The 27,138-nt window shown below is 37.6% G+C and overlaps 1 protein-coding gene across 3 annotated transcripts in view; it reads right to left on the bottom strand.

The window, feature by feature from the left end:
- Nucleotides 1–27,138, bottom strand: part of ZFPM2 (zinc finger protein, FOG family member 2) — a 309,751-nt gene that overhangs the window by 98,882 nt on the left and 183,731 nt on the right. For all 3 annotated transcript variants that reach the window (XM_418380.8, XM_040689674.2, XM_040689675.2), the window contains one exon: nt 8,981–9,092. In XM_418380.8, the coding sequence (XP_418380.4) occupies nt 8,981–9,092 (112 nt within the window). The remainder of the gene's footprint in view (nt 1–8,980; nt 9,093–27,138) is intronic.

Below are 27,138 nucleotides of genomic sequence, written 5' to 3'. Positions count from 1 at the left end.
GAGCCCTGCTCCTTCTGGCCTCTGTCTGCCATAGGGAGCAGCCCTGGAATACAGTGAGGGAAGGAGAGAAATGCTAACATTGATCTTTGGATGAGTGAGTGCACAGACTGATCTTCTGGATCAATGAAGAGGTCAGGATTCATTCACAGAAGATCTCTGGCTACAAATCTTGGGTAATTTCTGGAAGACAATGGAGGGAGATATACCTAGGAATGTGACTGAGGATTACATGCTGGTCGCAATTTCTGTTTAACCTGCACACTAGAAGAGTTTTTTTAATCACTTTCAGTTCTGAAACCATTATTTCTGTGCATAAAATATATCTCAGTGCCCTTGGTATTGCAACGGGAGCTATCTATTTTGTTATACATACACATTGTTTCTGTACTTCTCTGATGTCAAGAAGTATCTTTAGATTCCTAAATTAACAATGAGAAAAAAAAAAAATGAGCACAGGTTGCTTTTAGAAGTAAAACAAATGCTAAGTACTTTCAATAAATAAAGTAGGTAAGATCCAATACATGGTTAGGGTGTTGGAGATGTGAGAAATGCCAGCAATGTCGTTGCTTTTAGTGAGCACTGCAATCACCTGCCAGTCTCCAGAGTCACAACAATATGAGCTTAGGGTTGTACCAATAAATCATGGTCTTGCAGATCAATTAAGGGGCTGAGAGACACTTGAATTCCTTCTCTCATGTCCTAATAACAGTCCTTGTAAGCAGCTAGAGACAAAGTACATCCGACGTGATTTTAGGATTGTGTTCTGGGCAGTTTGGCTCTACAGCCAGTATGGGCATTGGGGCAACACTGCACAGTTCTCCTGAGAGCTGTGCGTGGAGTGGTATAACAGAGCCTTCCCTTAATTGTTACACATTGCTTAACACATTCAGAGTAAAAGTATAGAAATGTCAGCTCAAACTGTAAGTTACATATAGAGCCCCCTATAACTGGGAAGAATATATTTCCAGATGTTTTGAGCTTTTGTTTTCACATGGCGCATCTGCCACCATTAGTGTGTCTTGTACCACTAATGCACAATGGGAAGATTTTGACAAGAACCGCTACAGAACAGACTGCAGATAAATCCAGTCTTGTTTCCTTCCATACAGACATTTTTATGCGCAGCACCAATGGAGCTGCCTGAAAAGAGTGACCAGGGTTTGATTTTAGGCTTCTAGGTCATGGTTTCACCTTGACAATAGCCCTTTCATTTCAAGCTGTAACATTTGCCAGGATCCCTAAGGTGTTTTCATTTTTGTCAAGAAGTGAAAAAAAAAAGCAGTATGAAAAAATGATAAATCTTAATTCTCAAGCTGCAGGACTATCTCTGTGTCTCCAGCACAAAACTTCAAATCCAATCCAGGACCTGGATGTGTATTAGAAGTCTGCAGATTTAAACCTTGTCCACCATGATCAAACTGGATTTATGGAGCATCATAACTCTCCAGACACCATCCAGCAGCTTATTAATTTAATAGACTCCTGTCCATTCCATGATGTTCCTGCCCTGACAGTCTCTCAAGATAAGGCAAAAGCCTTTTGACAGGACAGAGTGCATATATATTTTCTTCTGTTTTCTCGTGGATGGGGTTGTCGACAACTTGAAATGTGTGGCTCAGCAAATTTGGGGGCTTTTTTTTCCTTTCCCTTTTGCTTTGCAGGGAAGATGTCAGATGTAACATTACCATGAGCCACAGGGGTCATGAGGCTTTAGTTCAACGCAATCCTCAATATTTATTTACAATAATGGATTGAAAAAATAATTTAATTTAAAAGGAAATAAAACACATTTAGCATCTCTGTCATATCCTGAAAACAATGACATTTTTCTCAAAATTATTTGTAAGTGACTGATTCTAATGCAATTGACTTAGAAAAATGAGGCACAAATACATATCCTGAAAAAAATAATCTCTGCATGATGCTTGTATTTGTTTTTGCCACTGGGTCTGAATACTTGAAGCAGTGTTTCTTTTCACAAGGTTCCAGTGTGAAGTACAGACTGGGGTCTTTTCTGTCCCTAACATGTTCTCATAAGTGAGCATTAGACTTTCCTTACAGCTTTTTATAGCTTCAGTCCAAAATACGTCATTATCTACAAATCTCGTCAGTGTTCTACCTATTTCCTCACCTCCTCAATTGAAAAGGAATTCAAATTTCAAATTATGAAACAAGCTACATAATAAGTGACAAGAACATAAGGAAGAATAAAACACAAAAACAAATGCATACATAGTGCATAAATGAGAACAACCTAAAAATATCACTTGTCTGTTATGTGAATGAAATGCACTAATAATGAACAAAGGAGTTTTCATTTAAGAATAGAAATATAGCCATACCTCTGCACTTCCTGTGGTCTTCCTTTTACTATCTGCATTCTTAGAATTTAGAGGTCATGTAATAATCCATTTATACTATTACATAAATACAAATTCAGTGAAGATGCACAAAATAACCATATTTGTATAGATTATTAAAACCATATGCAAGACCTTAACTTCAAAACTCCCTAGCACAAGTAATCTCTCATTTTTCATCAGCTCTTCCATGGACTTTTCATATTAGGATATTAGGATGGAGTGATGGCATCGGTGGACAGGGGAAGGGTGACAGATGTCATCTTCCTGGACTTCTGCAAAGCTTTTGACATGGTCCCTCACCACATCCTCTCTCAATTGGAGAGGTGTGGATTTGAAGGATGGACTGTTCAGTGGATTAAGAATCGGTTGGCTGGTTGCAGCCAAAGGGTTCTGTGTCAGGGTGGAGGCCAGTCACAAGAGGTGTCCCTCAGGGGTTGTTCTTAGGATCGGTGCTCTTCAACATCTTTATCACATAAAGATGTTTATAACACATAGACAATGGAATCAAGTGCACCCTCAGCAAGTTTGCAGACCACACCAAGCTGAGTGGTGCAGTCGATACATTGGAGAGAAGGGAAGCCACCCAGAGGGACCTGGACAGGCTGGAGACGTGGGCCCATGAAACGTAATGAGGTTCAACAAGGCTAAGTGCAAGGTGCTGCACATTCTATGATTCTATGATTCTATGATATGCCTTCTGTGCATTTCAAGAAGTACTCAGATTTTCCATGTAGTCCATTGATGCAGCGAGAGAACAAAAAAAATCTGTAGCACCACCAAAGGCTTCAGCAGGTTCTTCAGCTAATGGAGGCACCCGCGGGGACTAGCAGTCTTGCAGTAGATACTGCTGTTTTCCGAACATTTGTGTGGAGCAGACTAATGAAATTCACAGAATTTGCTTTTGGTAATGTGGAAAAAAGCCCCCTGCAATCTGAAATATATGCTCCAAGTTATCCTTTGGCCTACTAAACAATTTGTTCTCTGACCCAAAACAAAATATACTGATGTTTTAATGTTGCAGTGTTTAAACACCTTATAATGTCTGACCTGTGTCTCATTAGGGTCCCTGATGTTATATGTCTGCAGAGCAATGTACCATTACATTGCTTTAAGCTGCACCAAAAAAGAGTATTTGCTAGCTCATTCACTGGGAGAAAATTCTATCAAGAACCTCACAGAACAATTAAGAAAAGTAATTCTGTCTCACTAAAGAAAATTTTTTAAATCCTTCTGTTGTAAAAACTGACTTTTCTTACTTGTTAAAAAAGTAGACTGAGTACTTTAAATGAGGAATATTAATTAAAAATGACCTCCGATTCTCACTAGAAATCTCATGTAACCTTCTTGCAGCATTTGTATCTTCAATGCCATTAGCCAAATAACTCATCCCACACTTGTGCAGTTCTCAAGCAGTTTTATATAGGTATTAACTGCCTGATTTTGTCAGCACTGGGGCAGAGCATGAGTGAGCAGTGCTGGCAGAGCTGGGTGCCCGGTGCTGCAAAGCCCAGCTTCTGCTCTTCCCTCTCACTTGCTGTCTCGCCTCTCATTTCCTTTTATAAATTAGCTGCGTGACACAGTTTCAGCGTGGGCAGCTGTCATTTTAACTAATCTCATCCTGTAAATCCACCCTAGCAGGCCTATTCTCTATTGTGATTGGAGAATGGACATTTTTGGGCAGCTTTCAAAAGCAACATCTGTTAAGAGTAAGCACCCAGTCTTGAGCTCATGGGGAAGTGCTCCGCACAATATTTCCCCCCTATTCATACAAGAAAGTGAAACCACTTGCTTCTTGTCCTTAGGCAACATCGTCCATTGCCAGAACTTTGTTATGGCCTCTCCATGGGCCCTGGCTGATTTCACTTGCAGAGGGATGGAGGCTTTTTATGGCATTGCTATCATGTGGTAATACCATCGGTGCAATTAACAGCTCCAGCCCCTGGAATTATTCACTCCCATCTCACTTGGGAACCACACTGGAGTGAGGACATTTTTTTCTCCTCCTGAATCCTCGCAGTAATAACAAAGGCATAAACTACTCGGCGAGGCCAGGCAGTGAAGGAAATAACATCAGTAAATCACTCATGTAAATACAAAAGCAAACAGCGCCTAACGCGACACAGAACGATAGGAAGCTCTGAGGCAGGTGAGCTGCATTCAGCTCGTCCCATCTCCAACCATACTCCGCCCCATCCTGCTGCCAGCTCCCAGCTATACGCCTTCATCAGCCACCAGCTGCCGGGCCCAGCACGCCACGTAGCTACCAGCTCCCACTCGCGCCAGGAGCAACCTTGGCATTGCACAACACGACCAGCCGGTCCCAGCTACAGACTCAAAGATGTTGGTTTTCCTGCACAGAGTTATCCTGTGGTGCTCTGCAATCAATTACTGTTATACCACCATCATTAATAATTTTCTTAATGAAAATGATTCTGTTGATCTCCGTTGTATTTTAATTATCAGAGTTAAGCATAATTACACTGCAGCTCTGAGCTGGCATGTAGACTCCTTTAGGGCGCAATTTTGTTTTAACACACTGATAATGTAATTTTACATTGTGTCAGTTGTTTAGTTATTATCCAGTCGTACAATTCCGCTGTATTCCTGATAACAGATAATAACCTTAGCACCTCCTATATCCTGAAGTCATTTAAAAAGCAATATTGGAATTTCACAACTAGCTAACTTAATCGCCTTATGATTTTATAATTCCCACAGCTAAATATTTGTACAGGCACCCTGTTTTAACAATGCCACTAAACATACGGTATCCATACATTTCATATAAATGGCTCAAATAATATCTATAAAAACGTCTGTTGTATGAGCGTGGTTATCAGTCTGTGCAACTGTAGTTTTTACACAGTGTCTCTTCTTTTCCATTTTTTAAAATCTCTTTTGGTCCCAAGGAAAGATTTGCAGTTAATACCCCATCCCTCCTAGGCTGTTGAGGGGCTCCTACCTCTGGCTTCTAGGGATTTACCAGACCTGGTGCACAATGGTGTTAGCCATGAATGCTTCTCGAGTACACTGCAATGAATTCATGCATTAACACCTTCTGCAAGATCTTACTTGGATTACTGATATTTTCCAGCTTTTTGAAGAGATTCTTAATTCTATACAAAGTAAAATTCCTAAAATCTCTCTTAAATTTCAGTTACTAGGTCTAGGACATCTCTTAAGTTCTATAAATTGAATTGAATCTATTTCTGAAACACGATAAAAATTTGACATAAATATTACAACAGAAAGAGCATATCTTCTAAATGTAATTATAGCTATAAAAGTTTCCTTTAAAAAGAATAGAATGCAATAATGACACATGCCACGAGCAGCCAGTTTGCATCAGAGCTTGTAAAAAGGGGCACTAATTAACTGTTTTTCGTTTTCCTGATTTGTTCTAGTGCTGGTGAAATGTACATACAAAAACTACAGAAAGAAATTGGTGATCCTGGACTAAACAGAATTAATTTCAGACACTAAATAATTATTTCTTAGCTATTCACTCTGAAAGTGCTCTGCTGCATGATTTTAAATAACCAATTTCTTAATTTAAAATTTAACTTGAAGATGAATTGTGATTTCACTGTAACAACAGAGCAACATAATCCAGGAACAGCTCTGATCTAGCAGTGGATGTCCACTGCAGGGGAGTTGGACTAGACGACCTTTGAAGGTCCCTTCCAGCTCTGAGGATCCTATGATTCTAATATATGTACTTCATATATATATATATATATATATATATACATATATATATGTATATACACACACACATATGCACACGTTTGCTTACCTAGTGTACATATTACGAAGAGTTTTGAAGGCAAATAGGGAACTATGTGCCCTATTGAGATTCATTTTCAATAGGAACTACATGGCATAGGAGCTATACTATACCTCTTCTGGGATTGAAAATGTCCTTATGATCATTCTGTATGCAACACGTGGCTGACTAAGGAGTCTTTAGCCTCCAGTGAACTGGAAGGCAGGGTGATAGTCCTGTGCTCTGCTAAAAGATCTGGGAAAAATTATAGTCTCAAAGATTTCACTGTATTATTACAGCTCAAAGGAAATATGGCATGCACTTCCAAGTCAACTCATTGACCAGTAACATGTTCTGATAGCAAATTCTAAAACTTATTTTCCTCTTAGAAATGTGCCAATTTATTCCACTCATCTTATCTTGGATATAGTGAGAAAAACAGCTCCCAGGTGACCAAATCCGCTACGTGTACAATTCCACACATTTGTTCAGCTAATTGCTTTCCAAAATAACAATGTATTGCTAAACAAGCTAACAAAATTATACACATGCAACTACAAAATAACATCGAATTACAACTTCATGCCAGCTGACACCATTTCATTAGGAGTAATGGCACTGTGGGAGACAGAATGCAAACACAAATCAAGGCAATGTGATCTGGAATGATGAGATACAAATTGAAGGAAGAAACATTATTATATTTATTTATTTTACCATCTTCTATTTGACATTGTTTTGTGATCCAAGCCAATTAATCTTTGTAGTACGAAAACCCCAGCAGGCCTCAAGGCAAGGGTAGGTGCTTAGTGAACAACAGTACAGCCAATGCCAAATGCAAAGAGATGAATAGAACTCATTGAAGGTACAACTTATTTCCTACATAGTTTAGTTAAATTCTGTGTTTTTAACATGCATTTATAACCTAGGGTGCACATCTATCTTGATCTCCAGTTTTCAAAGGCAGCTGCATTGTGTGGCAGAGATATCAGAATTTATCTTGAGCACTGTATGACTATTACTCTATGTTCTTAATGAAGTACTAAAATAATAAGTATCATCAGTGAAGCAAAATCCAGCACATTTGAATGAAAAGAGTAATATTTTGGTCTGCTTAAACTGCGCTGAACCGCAGAAAGTAAGTTATTATTAAAAAAGAAATCAATAGATTCAATCACACAGCACTGAAACTGTCTAATGAATCAGTTAGTGTTTGTAAGGTACTTTGAAGATGAAAAGTCTTACTGGTATATATGTGCTAAGTATTATTATAATTACAGAAAGAATATAATACTTGATAAGACAGCATCCTATGGGAATTCGCAGAAGTTATATTTTGGACTGAAAGTAATTTCTCATTACATTAAAAAGTTGTTGCAAAAAAGTTTGCCCGTGAACCATATCAGTGCTATTGCAGTTCAGTACGCAGGAGAAAACCTCCCCTATATTTTAGCATGTTGCAACTTTTTTCACATGGGCAGCAATCAGAAAGCTGTGAAGGAAGGGCAGCTCAACCCTTTTTAGCTGTGAGCCCAGTTCTTTAGTACTGCAGGTGTTTCAGGTTGCAGAATGAATGTGTTGGCATTCTGTAATTATAATAGAAGGAATTTATAAGACCCTGGTGTGCAACTCATTTTTAACATGCAAATTCCCTGTTTTCAGCTTTTCAACTTTCAAAGGCTTGTGGCAGTTTAAAAGCAATCCTCTTATAAGTGTATAAATTGCAATGATTATAGGAACAAGTTGTAATTGTTTCTAGTAAGTTTTTAGGAGTCTTTGATGTTATGATTAGTGTTTTGTATGTTAATATATTGATATGGGTGCTTATTTGCCTGGATGCTTATGTGCTGAAATGGTCACTAGGTTGCCTCAGCAAACAAATCTTTGATCTCAGTAGGTCTGTTTGGTTGGAAATAAAACCTAAAAGAAATTAAACAAGAACGGTACATGTTCTGAAGCATTCACAAAGTGCTGAGGCTGGTGATTGAAATACAAGGAAGGAAAGTCATAGTTTTGCAGCATGATCTTCAACAGGAATTCCAGAAACAGCTATGCAAAATAAATTATTCTGTATATTCAAGCACTATTTTTAATACACTGCAATGATACCATAACCAAATTTTACAAAACTTTCACAGTGACTGACCAAACAGCCTGGTGTATAGTCTGTTGCATGACAAACACAAGAACTCAAGGCTCTTTGGATAAAGACAAAAGCCTCTGGAACAAAAGTAGCTATTAGATATGGTAGGTTAGACAAAGCCTGTCTGGGGGGCCTCATACTGACTTGAGCAAATCTGAAAACTCACATAAAACAGAAATGATATGCATTCCCATTAGCTAATGCATTACAGTGAAGCATCATCATGCAGAAACTGGAATGTCAGAGGTTACAGCCCTGTAATCCAGTCCCAGTTATCTTCTCTTTCCATGCTGACATGAAGTCTTATCACAGTCCAATCAAGTTCAAATTCTTCTTATAAAAGAAGATTTCAGTTAGGAGTCTGTAATGTAATGTAACATGGAAAAATGCTTTCTGGTATGCATAAAACGTTTAGAAAGAATTCACCTATTTCAGCTGTATAGACTTCACTGAGGTTTGCCAAGAGGCACCAACTCTCAGAAACAGATAGTATTTCATGTCGGTTGACATTGTTCTGTGTTTATAAAGCACTTAGTACACTACATTAAAAGGAAGAAAAGGCATAACGAGAACGTGGTAGCAAAAACAGAATGAAAACTATTCCACTTTGAGGGAAGACAAACTATCCATTGTCCTGTTATGCAATAGGTGTATCTTTTGTCAATACCCAGCGCGAGAAAGTAGAGCAAAAAATCAACTTGTGTTTACCTTTGCTGTACACAATGCAGTTGTTTTTGTTGTCTTCTACTCCTTGCCAAGTCACATCCAGCAACCACTTGGGGCCAGCAGTCAGTACCATAGGGACGGAAGCCTTTGTCTTCTGTAGGAAGGATGATAACAAACAGATGCCATTTGCTTGCCTTGATTAAGAACTTGAATAATAATAGTAACAATTATTTTATTTGCCAACTACAAAATCTCCAAACCCGTAAGCCAATGTCTTATTCCCCTGCTTCAGGATTTTTTTTAAGAAGACATAAGTAGTAAGCTTTGGCTTTTTCATTGATTGAATAGTGGAACTATTATCAAGGATTTTTCCGAATGATACTGGATCAGATCTCCGCGATTGAGCAGATCTCTGGTGGCTGTGAATTATAAAGGGAATGTAGATGACTTTCACAGCAAAGAGCCAACTGTTTAGAAGTGAACTTCAGACACATTGTACTTCATTATCAGCAGGATCTCACTATTTCCTGAAACAGACAGGAAAGAATTTAAAGAATCGGTATCCATTTCAAAGATCTGTCCAGGGTAACATTTGTATTATCATAGGAAATTGTTCTGAATGGATAATGGAACTTTTCCCCTTTTGAAAAGTGTTGATGTGTTACTATATCTGAAATAATAATAACGTTAATGATTCAGTAGTCTTTGTCTCCATAAAGACAATAAAAGAAGTTGTATTAATGATTTCAAAAGCACAGAAGTGAAATATGACACCCTGAAAGGGTAACAGGCAACGAGATGCACATTTAGCAAAACCATCCCCTGCATATATTTGAGATTTTATATTTAGAGAATCTGGCATTTGAGGAGATAAGTTGAAGACTTCAAACTTATTCATACTTAACTCCTTTAGAATGGCAAAAAATGGAAAAAAAAGTTGAAATGCCACAGACTTCAGGAATTCACAGTTCTTACCAAATTTGAAACTACAAAATAGAGTATATACGGTCATTGCATAACTTTCAATTTTACTTGTATTTTTAATTTTTTCTCTGGGATACAATCATGTCTAGGACTTTCCAAACCTCCTTAAGATATTTGGATTGTTTCATATTCCATCAGTAATGCTTCAGCTGGCTCCAGGTAGGTTCTACTGGCAATATTCTGTATGATTAAATGAGTTCAAAAATCTTACAATACAAAAAATCATATATTCATCTGGGCATTCCTGATGCAGTGGCCACATTTATTATCTAGGACTGGCTTAGAAATGCAGCAAAGTATATTAAGAGTTATCATATAATACGCTACATTCCATCAAAATTAGACTATTTAAAACATTCCAGTTATAGTAGGATTGAATTCATAGTCTTACATAAGATTAACTTCATAAACTCATAAAATAATTATATACCAATATTTTTAAAAAGGTAATGGAATAAGACAGATCCTGAAGGCAATAGTTCTACCTATTTTCAGGATTACTGTGATGTTCTTCTAATACTGCTTTATGAAATATAGCATTTCTTGCTTAATTTGCATTTTAAATTTTGCATTTTTTTATACAAATGTTTCATTCTTCTTCCATATATGCTGCAAAATGTTATTCATTGTCCAGAAGTTTTGGAAGAAACAGATATCGAGTGAAGAATGAAATGAGTGGAAAGGAATGGAGAAGCTAGCAACAGCACACCTAGGTAGTTTAAAAGTACTAAAATCATAGACATGCAATGTCTCAATTCCTAATATCACCTTTTATACACAAAACTGCAGAAAATGTGTTTGCACATGTGAAGTATTGTAAGTGATCCCTGCTGCATGTGTTGGAAATTTGAATTTAAAACTGTGTTCTTATGTATAACAACGCATTAAAAAAAAAAAAAAAGTTAATAACTTCCTATATAAATTATCAAGAAGTCTGATATTATCAATATGAAATCAGTGCAAATTATTTACATCTGGATTGCACAGAAAATAGTGATACGAGTGAGGCATGAACTGATAAAGAAATGGAAGATATGAAATGAAAGGCAATCAAAATTTTATCTCGGCATCCTACTATAGGAAAGTCTGGATTTCAGTGTCATTTACACCACGGCAGCATAAGGCTGCTATGGAAATGGAAGAGTGGCTGTTCTTCACAGAGCTGAGAATCATACCTATATTTAATATAAGCTTTAGCACAACTGCTAGCAACCTTGACTGCACAACAATAAGGAAGAGGAGGGCCAGGGCATGTTCCTACCACATGCTGAATTTCTTCACCTGCCATTTCAGTGAAACCTTTAACATGTCCTTTGTGCTTATATATGCTCTCAGTTTCTGGTAATCCCAAGTGCAATCAGCTGATAATGCAATATTATCTGGGTAGCGGACTTTTCCAAGTATACCATCAGTGATTCATGCAGTCAAACAAGTTTATTTTTCAAGCTGGAGGCCAAGTTAAAAAAAAAAAAGAGAGAAAAGAAAGAAAATGAAAATAATAATAATAAAAAATTAGCATTCAAGAGCAGAAGAGATCATCTATTTAATTTTCACAAGATCCAATTCCTATTTCTGGTTTTCTTCTTCCCAGACATCTGCCATTTCATTGTTTCCCCCCCATTTGTAAGGATATTAACATTTGCATTAAGGTGGTATCAAAAAGCCTCAAATAACATCAGAATCTTCTTGTGCTGGGCAATAGTTTATTATCTACATAGACAGGATGAATAATATGTCCTGGGAAAGGATTATACTTGACCACATACTGCTGAGGAAGAAATAAGATACAGAGATACCGCTTGACTTTCTCATGGAGATTAATTTCTCCTTTAGTAAGTGGGTAGGCTTAGTCCCAGGCCAGTGCCCTGGTTTCTTCCAGGCAATGAGACGAGCCCAGGCTGGTGCCTCATCCACTCTGATGTGCAGCAGCAGGAGCAGAGTGAGCACCAACAGTTAGGATGTGAGTCCACTTTGCTGAACACTGTTATAGAGTTGTTTTTTTCTACCTTAAAGAACTACAAGGACATCACTAAATTAGTTTCCAGGTCAGCTTGCTGGTAAAGCTTGTCACCAGTTCAGTTGTGAATGGTAACGACACCATAGGCAGGCCACGGGAGGAACAGGGCATTTCACCTTGCAGCTCTATCAGTCCACCAGAGCCTCTCCCACCCTCCCATAGCCATGCTCTTGCACTGCACAGGTATGTAAATAAACGCCTAATATGAAAGCAAAACTTCACAAGGTTCTGGCTGCTTATAAAGCTTGGCAACTGTACTAAGGACTACTGCCAATGGCTTCCCTTTGAAGTCACTCAGAGGCATATTGTGTGAGCTGTAAGATGTGTCAGGACCACCGTTGAGGTTCTTGGGGTCTGGCATCCTGTGAGGTTCACACGTTCACAGAAGGTGTTCACAACTGACAAAGGTGTGCTCTTGTTGTGGCTTATTACATAGTAAGAATTGAAGCAAGCTTGCTGATTCAGGAAAGGCCATTTCCCTAAAATGGTTAAAACGAAAAGACCCCAGTCCAAGATAACAAGAAGCTATGGTTAAATCAGTCATGCCTTTATCACCTCAAGATTAGACTACTGCAATGCGCTATACCTGAGGCTACATTTTAAATCCATTTGAAAGCTGAAGCTGGTGCAGAATGCGGCAACCCGCTTGTAAAGCAGGATATCGTGCTTTGAGCGCATTACACCAGTGCCTTTTAATCTGCACTAAGTGTCTGTGGATTTAAGACACTGCCTGCAACCTGTGAACTCTGAGACCTGTCTATTTGAGATACCTGAATGAGACCTGTCATGTCCTCTGCCCCAGATGTACAACCACAACTGAGATCCACCAAGGCATGCAAAAAGGAGCTTTCTTGGATCAACACAGAAGAAACGGTTGGCAGGGCAAAATTGCTCCAACAGAAAGCCATAAGACTAGTCTGAAAATGAGGAGAACAACCGGGACACGAGGAGCAGAAATGACAAAGCAATGAGGAGACATGGTGGGGAAGAGGTTTTCAAGGGGAAACCTGTACAGATGGAGTGCATGTGGGAGAGATCCAGGCATCAGATGTGAAGGAAAGGGCATTTGCGGGCAGTTGGCTGGTGAGCCATCTTGCATTCATATACTGGGTCCACACCAATGCCAGCATCTGTGGATCATACATCGTGGTCCCACTGCTATGACTGAACCAGCTATGGTCAGGTTCCTCACCTGACCAAGCTGCTGTAGAAAAAAACGGCTCCTTCATCTTATTACTGTTTCCTCCTTGAACCTTGTTTTAGTTACAGTTATAGGACAGGGTGGAACAGTTTTAAACTAAAAGAGGGGAAATTTAGATTAGATGTTAGGAGGAAATTTTTAATCAGAGGGTATTGTGGCACTGGCACAGACTGTTCAGAGAAGCTGTGGATGCCCCACCCTGGAGATTTTCAAGGACAAGTTGGGTGGGGCCCTGGGCAACCTGGTCTAGTGGTTGGAAACCCGGCCCATGGCAGGGGGTTGGAATGAGATGATCATTATGGACCCTTCCAACTCAAGTTATTCTATAGTTCTTTGATTCTATGATTCTTCATGAGAGGTCTCCCTGATTCTATGATTCTTCATGAGAGCTCTCCCTCCACCTTTAGGTCATCATCCCACAAGAATTAAAGAATTAATTTAATATTCTCAGCGTATACAATAAAAATCATCCTGCAATTCATAAAATGTATACATTTTGCAAGAACACTTAGTTGATCATTCTCAACAAACTTGTTAATAATTGCTGTAAAGCTTACTAAAAAACCCTGCCTGCTGCCTAAATATAATTAACAGGGATTTCCTAGCACAGGTGTTCATACAATGGGGCCATACAACAAGAACCTAAAATTTTAGAAACGAGGGTACATTATAAATCTGCAGTGTTGTTCATTGCTCTGCACTACAAACGTGTGCTGTGCACTAGAATGATTTTTACCTGAAAACGTAATTAATGCTAATGTCTTTGCACATGCTATAACCAAACAACTTTGACAAGGACAAAAAGGGCTGAAATTGTGATCTCTTGGGGAACAATTAGAATTAGCTAATGAGGATAAAAGAGGTCAAGCAGACATCCACTTTTCACTAACCTCTGAAGCAACTGGACAAACAAGGGAGGCAACTCTCAATAAATGTTTATATTCTGTCAAGAGGTTAATGGAGATAAAAATAGCCATCTCAGAGGGTTGAAAATAGTTTTGTACTCTTGCTAAAAGGAATCAATGCTGACAAGGTAATGTTAGACGGGCTTTTCCCTGCATAGGTTTCTAACATATGATGTGTGTGGCCTGGCAGAAACTTGACGAAACTCCCACGTTGAAGGGAAATATGGTAAGAGCAAGTTGTTTGGTATCATTGAAATTCTGATGTCAAGTGCCTGATCATTGCTAGCTGTTTCCTAAGAAGCTGTGGCAGAGCAAGAAATACATACTAAGCTGATGTTCAATGAGTCCCTGTGACACAGCTACATTTTCCCAGGCATGGCTTTCCAAAAAGTGTTGAATGTTATTTAAGGAGATGGATTGTTTATTGTAAAATCACAACATTTCTATCTTCACCTTTTTTTTCCTTGTAAAATGTCAAAACTATCTCCTTAAAGTATTCTCACCTAAACAGGGACAAGGTGCTGGCCACTTAAGATTCTCAAGAGCTTTACTTTTGATTGTCTTCTGATTCCCACAGATTTTCTTTGAAAATCTACCAAAGAGTCCACATTCCCATAAATGATACAAGGTTGCCAAAATGCCTTCATGCCCTTGTAGAAAATTCTAATGTCCCACAGCGCAGTGTTACTTTCAACAGCCAATTAAAAACTGATTGTACTGGGAGAGGAGCTGCAAATATACCTCAGGTGCCTTCAGATATGTATCTTGCATAGGAAAACACCAGTTAATATACTCACAGAGGTTTCTACACTGAAATTCAATTTAAATTCAGTTTAATCGTCACAGGTTTGACGTATCTTCTGACACGGTGAATATGCAAAATGTCCTCCCTCAAGAGGTTAAGTTCACCTTCAGTGGTCACCATACTCAATACAGCAAAATTTTATTAGCTCATCAAATCAGCTCAGTTGGGAAGGTCTCCCAAGAGGTCTCTTGGGACTGAATAATAGCAGAGATTTGTACAGGTCTCCATCTATTCCTACTTAATTAATATTTGTTCAAAGACATTTCTGAGAAATAAGAAGGGTGGCAACTTCACTATATCACCTCAAACTTGTGTTGACTGTCTTAGCTTATTTGTTCATCAAAACTGATTTACAATAATTAAAGCCTAATGCAAGGTCAGTGGACAGACAAGCATAGCTCCCATTTTTGTTAATTTGTAGTTGTGTGCTGGACCATCTTTCAGTTTTCATTTCTGCAGCTTCCCAGAAAAATCTTACCTTTTCCAACAGGGAGTCTTGGAAGAATGTTTATTTCAAGCATTTCCAGTCAAAGTCCCCTGGCAGCACTCCACAGTGCCATGGCTTTCGGTGCTAGACACAAAGAGGCAACTCCTCTCCACAAGGTTTAAGACGTGGGGAGTATTTCAGTTTCATGGTTCCACACCAGTGACAAGCCTCACCAATTGAAACAAAGACATTGCAGTTTCCACCTGCTCTGGAACTGTGAAATTACACCAGAATTTCAGTTTTCACAGCATCCTCCTGTCCTGCTATGTCTAACAGTGAGATCCTGAAACTAAAACTAAACACAAGGTAAATTTTGCAATCCTTAGTTCTTGTCACTGATTTTTTCTTTTTTAGAATTTCATGAAAATGTAATGAATGCAGTTAATTTCGTCTGAATCTGCTGACAGGTCTGGGAGAACTGTTTTAATTACTACTTCACAACTTTAAGGGATACACTGTTTCAGAGGAGCGTTCAAGCATTAGCCTGTGCTTAGGGCTAGATGAAAAGAGTACTTGAGCCTGTTCACCTGCACAGATGTACCTGGTGTTCTGCTATGCTAACTGGAAAGATAGAACAAACATGAACAAATTGTTGCCTGATATGAGCCATGAAATTAGTGATGGAGAAGAGTCAATAGGACTCCTCAGTATCTTGGACAAGGCAGGGGAAACAAAGTCCTCATGCCTTCTTCCATCTGGGATTCTGGAATTCTGAGCTGTTGTTATGTAGCAATGGTGGTTAACACAGCAATGCTGTACCCAAGGACCAGCAAATTGAAAAAAACAATGCATCACTTTTGGTCTATATATGACATTTTACATTTGGATATATGTTTCAGTATTTCACTTATCTGAAGTGGCAGTGCCTTCATCATTTTTTTTTGTGTGTGTTGATAGTAGAGGATAAATAATTGGTAATATTTGAAAAGTCTGCAGCCAAATCAAAGCCCTTAAATGGTTCAATCTCAAAAAGAAATGAGAGAAAAAATCATAAAAAATAAAGTAGAAAAAAATAAATGTACACACAGATGGAATCCCAAAAGACAGCTGGGATTCCCTGCAACTGAGAAACCCTGCTGTTTACCCCAAGAGATCATCACTTGTCAAGTGACAAAGCTGAACATACATTTCACCATACAACCACAAACCTTAAGCAGACCAATGAAAATATTCAAACAACAAAAAAATACACCCTAGGTCTATTAATATTTTCCAACACTTGTCATGACTTCAACATGATTCCAAATTCTTTATTAATATCAAATATGCCTGGTGACAAATGCACTTAATACAAGCCAAATACACAATAAATGTTGAGACCATTTCATACTACCCAGCTAGAATGCATCCTTTTACATCTAAAAAAGAAAAATAAATCTAATCTCACGGTAACTTTGGTATAAAATAATAGCTGTCATAAAAAGCAACTTTAGCTGGTTCTACATAATCTGAAGATGAAGATTAAGTAAATAATGGCACTTTATAAAGTTATAAGGTGCATAACTCAGAATTACAAACATTTGCAGGGCTGGAAATGTAATATAATTTCAAGCCATGCTTGCATTCTGCAAATCCAGAAGCACAGATTTATCTCTTGGACTGAGCGTGGCGGATGCTTTTTCACTCAGTCCCAGCAGTGGTCCTCAACCATGCTGTGTGCCTAGAGCTTCAGTGGAGCCTTCTGAGAGCACTTTCATCCTTCAGTTCCCTTTTCCAGTGTTTAGAGAAGTGAAATTGTCCAGGATCAGGACATTCATGACCTATTCATACAACACTAACCCTTTTACTTAACATGTACTGTCAAATGCTGAGGGATATTCCACTTGCCTAATGTCAGAAATGTAATGGTACTAATGGAAGGATAATGGAGATTCACATAAAAAGTTTATCATAATGCAGCTATAATTAGTCATTCTAACTTGTAAGTTGTGCAATTAAAAATTTGCCAAATTGTCTTAGCGTCCAGATTTACTGTGAAAAACAATAGATATATAATTATTTTACTGTATGTTTTTTATATCTGGGATACTTTTGGAATCTATCTTCAAACTCTTTCTCAGAACAATTCTTATTTAATATTCTGGAGCACAAAGCATGGACACATGGTCGCAGCTGAAGGTTTGTGCCGTTCTTTCTGGCTGCCTGTCATGTGGCCCTGGAGGATGTGACAGCCAACTGTTAGGAACAGGAAAGCAAAAGCAAGAAACTGGACCTCTGAAAACGTAGTGAGCTTCCCCTTCCTTTATTGCCCCATGTTGATGTGATTTACAGCCCTGTCCTTCCCTTCTATAAAGTCAGTTCACCCTGGCCCCTGGCTTCACAGCCACTCCTCTCCCTCCCTGTCCTCCTACCTTTCCCTTTCCTCCATTTTGTATGTATCCATCTAGCTATGTTTAGCTGGCTCTTCTTTTTCCCGAAGACCATAGGAAGGACAGGAGTGCATTTTGCCATCACTCCTGTGACTAGACTGTATTCATAGTTGGTGCTGTGATGGATATGAATATAATCAACAGGAATCCTCTCAAATGTAGTGAAATGCTAAGCACACTGTCTGTGTTCTGGTGCATCGGTACCCTTCGTTAGTATGCCCATGTGATTGTGCGTTAGTGTTCAGGTACTGCCATGGGTGTTGAACTTTTCCATTTCACTTTGAAGTCAAATACTTTTGCTAATACTGTTTCACAGATGACAAGCACCTGAACAGATGAAATCACACTACATATATCTCATGACAAGATATAATGTAGTGCTGCTTGCATACTTTCACCCTGAATTATCAGTGCATTTTTCCTACTGGGTCAACTTCTACATTGTAAATCATTGTCTACACTGAGAATTAAGTCTTTTTCTAGTAATGAGATCATTTTGATATTTGCTAGTAAATGTTTTCCAAATGCGCTTGCTTAAGCATACCTTCTTTAACTTCTACTGAACATCTTTCGTATTAAATCAACGAGTATTCTTCTTAGTAAGGCTCAGCTGCACTTTTGCAAACATCTGGCTTACACTGGATGGACTGAGAGATTAAATTCTGGAATAAATGGTTAATCCATGTTAATCATTTGACCCTTGCTCCCTTTCCACCTGTGGAACTTGGGGAGTTAATATGACAACACACATTTCAGATGATCAAAGAGACAATTACCAAGATTTCTGTAGAAGACATGAAGATATTTATATTGCATGTGGGTTAATTCTGCCTGTTCCTATCATCCAGTTTGCACTGAAACAGTCAACAATGATGCCTATACCAACAGTATATATGCACTATGACTCTGAACAATTTCTGTTCTGAAGTAATTTTGGATGTTTTTATCATTTGTAATTTTATTTTCTTTTTACCCTGGAATAGATGATTTAAATCATCATTTCCAGAAGTTCAAATTTCATTTAGTATGTATAGTATTCATTTATTTTTATCTGAAGAATCCATTAAAATACAAAAAATAAAAAAGGACATGCATAAAGCCTTCCATAAACAATCCATTACACATGACTATAGATTAGTTAGTAGTTTATTGATTCTGCTTATTATATTTTATCATTTCTTTGTCTGTGACTGCAAAGTGAAGTTGTATACTTTACTTTGGAAAAGTGAATGTTCTTACCATAAAAGGTGAGTACATGAAGGTCATGCTTTAGAAGCAGTAAAAGATAATACTGATTAATTTCAGGTTTTTTGTTTTGTTTTTTTTTTTTCCAAAACCAAAGAGTTATAAAATAAAATATTCTTTGTATATATTTGTACAAAAAATTTAATTTATAATCCATTGAAATCCTATTGGAATTATATTTCCAATGAATCTCGAGGCCTTTTCTAAAACATGTAATACAAATATATTTTAGTCAATGGATTAGGCATTATAATGTTATTCTCATGATGATGTGTGAAACAATACTGGAACTTCCATGGTACACACTCTGAAGGCACACAAAATGTTATATATAAATTCCTACCTAAATAATTTGGAAGAGAATTAGGGAAAAGAACAGATATTCTGAGCTTCTTTTCCCATTTTTTTAAGATCTTTATGTACTTTTTAAATTAGATAATTTTATATATAACTTTACCGAGATGAAATAGGTTACTTTAAAGTACCAACATAAATCCAATATAAAGTCCTCTGTGCAAGTTTGAAAACTAGGTTTTAGATTTGTTAGAACAGCATAATCATTTAAGAAACATTTAAGGCACGATTCAACAATCATGCATGACTTTGATTAATTATTTTTAGTTCAGTTAAAACATCAGAGTTTATCTCATTTTAAGATTACCCTTGACATATTTAGAAATCCTAATGCAGATTTTATGGCCCACACCTATCCCTGATGGTGCTAATGGACTAGACATAATGAATCATTCTAATTTGGATGAAAGGACCACACAACATTGCGGCAGTCCTTTAGAGAATTAAGGCTCAATTCTGATCTTCCAGACTTACGAATGCGTTTTTTGGATTAGGCCGCATATCTGTACATCTGTTGAGTCTCAAGGGGTGTATACTCAGCTAAGTATTCTGACCTTCCAATGTACTGTATCAAATGTGTGGCCTTGGGATATGAAAGGATTTGATTACAAATGTATTTTAACACTGATTTAATATATAATTACGGGGCAAAACCTAATTCCTCCTTACATCTTCATGTAGAAAAGTCCAACAGTATTAAGCAGAAAGTAGGATATTTTTTACCCAGTGAGTATCACAGTAACTGGAAGAAACTGATCCCAGCCAGGATAATGTAAAATCAAGGACAAACTTCTTAAGAATAGCTTTAAAATCTTGTATCCATTAAAAAAATAAATAAATGAACAAACAAGTTTAAACCATCTTCTGCGAGTGAGCTACTACTTGGTACACTGCTGTGTTATGCATGATCCTTGACTGCTTATAGTAAAAATAAACTGCAACAAGGTTCCATCAGTAATGTTCAGTGTTTCTCCATGCTTTCTTGTTTGCAGTTAATAAGGAGAAGAATTAACTTACACATGTACAACATACTGATGCAAAAGTTTGTAAATAATTGGCATGTTGGACTACCCTCTCTTCACTCCCAAGTATAATTTCTATTTCTTGGTTGTTAAATATAGAATATTATAAAGTTTCCTTTACTTAGTTAAACTTTTGTAAAATATATTTAGTATTTTCATAGTAAAAAAAGTATTTATTTTTTATTCCACTGAAAACTTCTTCCTGAATAATACAGTGGAAAAAAAAAATAAAACATCACTATAAAATATTTTAGGATTTTGAATCTCCTTTTCATTCCATCAGATTTTGGACAGATTTTTAAATAACTAGTAATGCTATTGGAAAACAGATTAATACGGGAAAATACTCAGAGAAAATATATTTCAGGATTCAGTGGTTTTTCATCAATGGAATGAAAAATCAGATCTGGATTATGGATTAATGGTGATTACATTTTATTTTTTACAATTCCAGAAGTTTTGGGCCAAGAAGATGAACTGAGCATAGTAGTACCTTTACTTTGTGTGCAATTATATCTTTCAGCTAAAAAGTATGTTTCATTATATCATCATGAATTTTTTTCCCCCACTGCCTTAACAGCTTGAGGAGTTTTTTCTCCTTTTCTCACATAAAAATGAAAATGAAGCTCCCTAAAACGCCAATGGCAGATGAAAAGGATCCTGATTTTTGTAGCTCGTATGGCATAGTCGTGTAACATGGCTCTCATCTAAATTACTTCAGTGAACTGATTATATGCAGCATAACGAAGAACTGCAATGAAGCAAGTTTACTTGAAAAAAAAAAAGAAAAGTTGTAAAGGAATGGGTGAAGGTCCTTCACTGGGACGGGAGATAATGATGGAGAGTCCAGCAGCAGGACTGGTGAATAAGGGGTCTGGTTCCAGTAAGACTCAACAAACAGCTCAGATCAGAATCTAAAGTGCAGGAAAACAGCCTGTAGCTTCGAGATTAGCTTTCTCACACTATTCCTGAGCTAAGCCAGTACAAACATCATCATGAATGCATAATTATGATTATGCACTACACTATGCATAATAGATCTTAAAATCGGGAAACAAAGAAGTAATGTAGGAATGCTATTTTCAGGCTTTTGGTTTTGAAGACAATAGAGCTTGGTGTAAGGGTAAAAGACTTTCTAGAAATAAAAACCGTTCCAAGAAAATACATTTTCTTGGAAAATTCAGATACTTATGAAACATTTACACATAAAAGAGTGGCTAAAAGGGAGACAGGGACCTTGTGTTATGCTCATAACTTGAAAATAACAATGAATAAAACCCACTCCCATCTCATTTTAACATAGCTTAGAAAACTCAAAAAAATTATCACTTCTGGACTACATAGCAATAGACATAGAAGCTGACAGCTTGGCGAGTTTACTTAAAGTATCCTTCAATCAGAAAAAATATATATATGTGATTTTTTTTTTGAAATTATTTGCACCAAAAATTTGACTATGAACCAACATGTGTTTCTGGGACTGATGGATATACTCAGACTAGTAGCCCAAGTTAAAATGATGGTACTGAAAGAGACTGATGCAGGCTGCTGAAAGAGTACTGATGGATCCATTTCATTTACATGTGTAGATACAGCACAAATGACGAATGGAATAGGCTAGGTACATCTACGAATACAGAATAGTGGTGCCAGACTCATACCCGTCAGCATTCCACTATTTAAGTCACTTAAGTCCCAGCAGCACTTTGGCTACATGTTTTTTAATGGAACCTCTCAGGAGCTGAAAAGGATCCTATGTCCAAGTTCCTCAAATGGAAGTGGTCAGAATATCTGAAGGAGCACACATTCAGAAGAATAACAAATTTGAACCCATCTCATAGGAGCAGGTATTTATTTATTTTTCCTATGAAATGAAAACTCTAAGCAGATGATAAGAGTCATGCTGGCCACCATCACACAGTGCACTGAATCTAAGCAATTAAATTAGAGCTCTATTCCACTGTTGGTTTGGACCAGTGTCACAAATAACGACTGTTAATTCCAAAAGGTATTTTTTCATTTACTGTTTCAAAGAAAAAGAAATCATAACCCTTCTGCTTCCAATAAAATTTCCAAATCAATTTTCACACACCTGACTAAAGAAAAAAAGCCAGTTTCCAAATGTGCTTAGTAGTTCAATATCCCAGTGAAGTCAATAAAAGGAAAAGAAAGCCCCCTCTTCAGTGCATGTGCTATGCAGCCAAGAAAGCAGGCTAACAACACAAACAGCATCAGTGACATGAAAAATCAAGCTCTAAAACAGCAAAAGCTTTAGAAATTGGCAGAATCAGAGTCCTGGCTATCAAACTACAGAAGTTCATAAAACTTCATACCAGAATTTCTCTTATTCTTGTCACAGAAATTGACATTAAAATGCTAAAGTACTCCAACCACCCTCTCTGTTTCAAACAACTACCACATATCACTTGGCACTAATTGGTAGCAGCTGTTCAAGTCAGGCTTGAACCTTGCAGACAAAGCAGCAGGGTTTTTTCCTGCTCTCTGGAGATAGGGCTCTCAGGTGAGGTCTAAGGCTGCTTGCAGTGAGTTGCTTCATCTTGCCTGGCAGCTGCCTGTGGGAGCAACCTCTCATGCATGGTTCCCTGCCATGTCCCTCATGAGTGGTCTCCATTTTTAAGAAAAGTAAATGAATAATGAGCATCATGCCTGATTTTCACTAGCTCAGACCATTTGCGCATTTATGGGAAGTGGTCACATCACAGTTTCACAGGGTGGCTGAGGCTGGCAGGGTCTCCTGAATCTACCTGGCCCACTCCCTGCTCTAGTACGGACGCCCTGAACGGGAGCCTAGGCCCAGGTCCAGGTGGCTATTGAAGATCTGTAAGGCAGGAAGCTCCACAGCTTCTTCCAGCCTGCAGAGTCCAGGAGCCTCTGGCAGCTCCTGCTGATTTCAAGGGGAGCATTTGGGAGACAAATGCTTGGAAACCTGCCCTCCTCCTTCCTCTGCTGCAGCTCTGACCTTTCATCAAACTTTCTGCTAAGTGGTGGAATGCAAACAAGCTGTGACGTAGAACAAAGGCAGCAACACTTACATTCAGCACGGGATGGAGCATGGCTTGAAGAAAAGTCCAAAACCACTGCTAGAAGCAGACAGCTTCTGCCAAGACCTGTGGCCTATGCCACATGCCGTGCAGGCAACACCAGCCCCTTCTCACCGAAAGTTGAAGAGAAACTTGGTTCTCAGCTCCACCTGAGTGAGATCCAGGCGGGGGGAGCTGGGATAATCCTGGACAAAGAGGGACATGGAGCGGGGGTGGGGGCCGCAGCTTCCCCGGGTATTATAAAAGCGCATCTTATTCTGTTTTTAATCAACGAGCCTTATCCAGCAATCAAGGCAGATATATAATAAGCTGAGCTACTCTGTAAATCTAAACATTCTCCACAAATAGAAAAGATACAGCCTGAGCTCTCTGATTGTTACTACGGCAACTATCTAAAATGAAAATCTTGTTAACCCTTTGCATGCTGTAGCCACCCGTGCATCAGTGTTAGCTGACTTCCATGCACTTATCTTTCCTTTTCTCCCCCTCAAGAAATTCATAATTGTATTGCTTCACAGTAGTTATGCTCTGGTTATCCTATTTGGGACTGAAAGGAAGGTGATAGTTGGTAGTTTCACACATATGGCTGAGATTTGTTACTAGCTCATTACTGGGATTACAGTTCAAAAAACAACTAATAAAACATAAGAGAAAATCCCTAGATTACCTCATGAGGCCTGTGATTTTGATTAAAACCTTGACAACAAGAATGGGATGCTTTCTAGTAAATCGTACTATATTTTTTTTCTTTCTGATATGAAACGATTTGGCTGTAAATATTGCATATTTGTCAGAGGAATTATTTCTGTATAGTGCAATATAACAGGCTACTTTTAAAACACTTCCTTATAGCTTGTATTTGTTAAGTACTGTACAGAACTGATGGTGATTTTAACAGAATGATCTGCTGACCTCAGTACCTTGAAAATTCATGGGGTGGCATCTGATTTCAAGTCTATTCTAAATGCAAGAAAATTCAGACAAAGAGAACACAGTTTCTAATTTCCAGGAGAGTACAGGTGATGTTACAGTCAAATTTGTGCATTTAACCAGCTGACCACTGCAGGCATTATCATCATAACATCTATGTGATACTGCCATAAGACAGTGAAATCCTCTGTAATTGTAGTCTCCCACAGTTTATTGCTGAAAACAACTAAAGCCAAGGAGATTTTCTTGTATTTAAACTGAATGAAGTTTGGCCCATGGACATCAATTCTATTGATTCTTTTACTACTATACAAGTAGAGCAACCCTTCAGAACTAGGCAGAATTAGACTCTATGTCATTCCCAGACATGCCATTTAAGACAAATAAGCACTAAATCAATTACTGAACTGTTATTTTATGGCATTCATTTCAGTCAGTTCACCATAGATAAAGTTAAAATATAATTGCTTGGACATTACTTGAGAACAGAATAACACATGTAACTTAGAAAAAAAAAATTAGTAAATAACATCTTTTTGTTCCTAAAATCATATTTTACATGCAACTGAGCCCAAAAAGCTTGAAGTGGCTGAAGAAGTCTGCAGATTATCTTAAAATCTTTTAGAAATGTTGTCCATGTAAAACTATTAACCTTACTAAGTTTCCAGTACATTAGATTAAAGGTGCCATTTACAATTGAAATGGAATAATTACCGAATTGAATATCTTAAAATTAGTGAAATATCAATATTACAGTACTCAATTTTATTAAAAGGAAACACCAAATGAGATTTTTAAGTTTGCCTAAAACTTGTTCGTGCTTTGAGAAGTGAATTGTTTTAAGAGTGCATGTCAGTGCATGATGTTAGAAATCTTAGTATGTGTTATTCTTCGTTAGAGAAAATTGAACTCATTTAATAATCTAGCTTTCTTTTTTTTTTATTTACTTCTTAATAAACAACTACATTTCAAAAAAAAAGAAAAACCTCGCAAAACTCCTTTGAAATGTATACAATCTGAAGGACAGGCTACTGGTGCCAGACAAAAGAATACTTCTGATCTGATCAATTATATTTACAGTTCAGGATCAGGATCAGTGAGGATCAGGATCAGGATGAGTGAGGTACATAACACATGTAAGAATGGTGCTGGAATACATATACATAGGAAAAAGTTAGTTAACAAGGAGAAGGACTTGAATTAGTTCCTCCAGTTGTACTTCTCCAAATTCTGAAATTGTTCTCATTTTCTGCTACATAATCTGATATAATGCATTGTTAGTATGCTACCTTTTGTCTTTTTTTTTCAAAAATATTTTTTTATGAAATCAAATACACTTTATTTCCTTGAGTTAGATTTCATATTTAATAATAGTCTGATCACTAGATTTATCTTAGAGGCTTTCAAAACATCAAGCTTGTTTATCAGTGTTGGCTTACTTCCCAGAAATATGGCCAAAATAATCTAGATATGTACTGGCTAGTCAACATACTACACACATAAGCAATTCCGCAATTACTACAGGAATGTGTAACAATCCTGGTTTTCCACTGCATTACTCCAAATACAATTTTTTAAAAAAGTGTTACTGCACTGACAATTTTTTGTGGACTTTTTATTCCCTACTACCCAGGCCATTTCCATATTACCTTTGAATTGCTGTGTTTCCCTTAACTCACTCATTTACCAACAGTCTAGAACACTCTCTGTCTTCTACAACATAGACAGAATCACCAAGGTTGGAAAAGACCTATGATTCTATGGCTTAGTGGGAAATATCAGTGGTAGGTGGACAGTGGGACTGGGTGATCTTGGAGGTCCTTTCCAACACTGGGGATTCTATGATTCTATGATTCTATTGTGATTCTACGATTCTATGATAAGGATCCTAGCTCTCTCTTTTGACTACACTACAGTTGTATATAATTAATTTGAAAGGGTTATTTGTATTTGACTTTTGTCCAGGTCAGTTGTAAGCATTTGTCTTTTGGGGAGCCAATCGGGGTCAAATGTTGTCTTCCTCTTGGGGAGAGTCTGCTGCATGTTCACTAGAGGTGTCCAACATTCTGTGCGTTTGCTGTCTTTGGCCAGGCACAAAAGAGTCACAGGGCTTACAGCATATAAAAGCATCTCTAAAAAAAATGTAAAAGGAATCAAGACCGCACACACAATTCATAATGGTTAGGATATCCATGGGGGGAGAGTCTGCTCTGTTACTATAAATTGCTAAGTAAACTTCTGGGATCCGGTATGCAAGGATCTCATCATCAGTCTGCAACCCTCTCTTTCCACCACCTTAATCTACTCATAAAATTCTTCCTAAATCCTAGCAAATAAACGAAAAGTTACAACAAAGTTACAGCTAAGAGCCAAACTTGGAAATCACCACTTCAAAATCAGCTAAATTTATTTTTAGTAGTTCTGGTACTTTGGAATTTTGTACATAATCATTTTGTAGAATCTCACTGGTATATAACTAATGGCAGCAGGAATCAATCATAAAAGGGTGGACTGCTGGAATCTACAGGCACTTCAACAAAAACCTTGTGGAAATATCTGGTATTCAGTAATGAAAAAAATTAGTCTTTCTAATTTTGGTATTTTAAAAAATAAATGATATTGCAACATATGACTTACTTTCAAGAAAAAGACCCAAACACTCCTTGTTCTGTAGGCAAAGAAAATGATAATAAGATAGAGAATATTGTAAAGTTTCCAAATTCTGGCTGAATGAACCCTTTAATTGTTTTCTCTAAAGACAGCACTGGCATAAAGTGTGTAAAATAAAATATTCAGTGTAACTTTATGCAAATGCCAGG

The sequence above is a fragment of the Gallus gallus genome, chromosome 2, assembly GCF_016699485.2.
Source record: "Gallus gallus isolate bGalGal1 chromosome 2, bGalGal1.mat.broiler.GRCg7b, whole genome shotgun sequence".
Classification (NCBI taxonomy): Eukaryota; Metazoa; Chordata; class Aves; order Galliformes; family Phasianidae; genus Gallus; species Gallus gallus.
The sequence above is the reverse complement of the archived record's forward strand: the minus strand, read 5'-3'. Positions and strand labels throughout refer to the sequence as shown.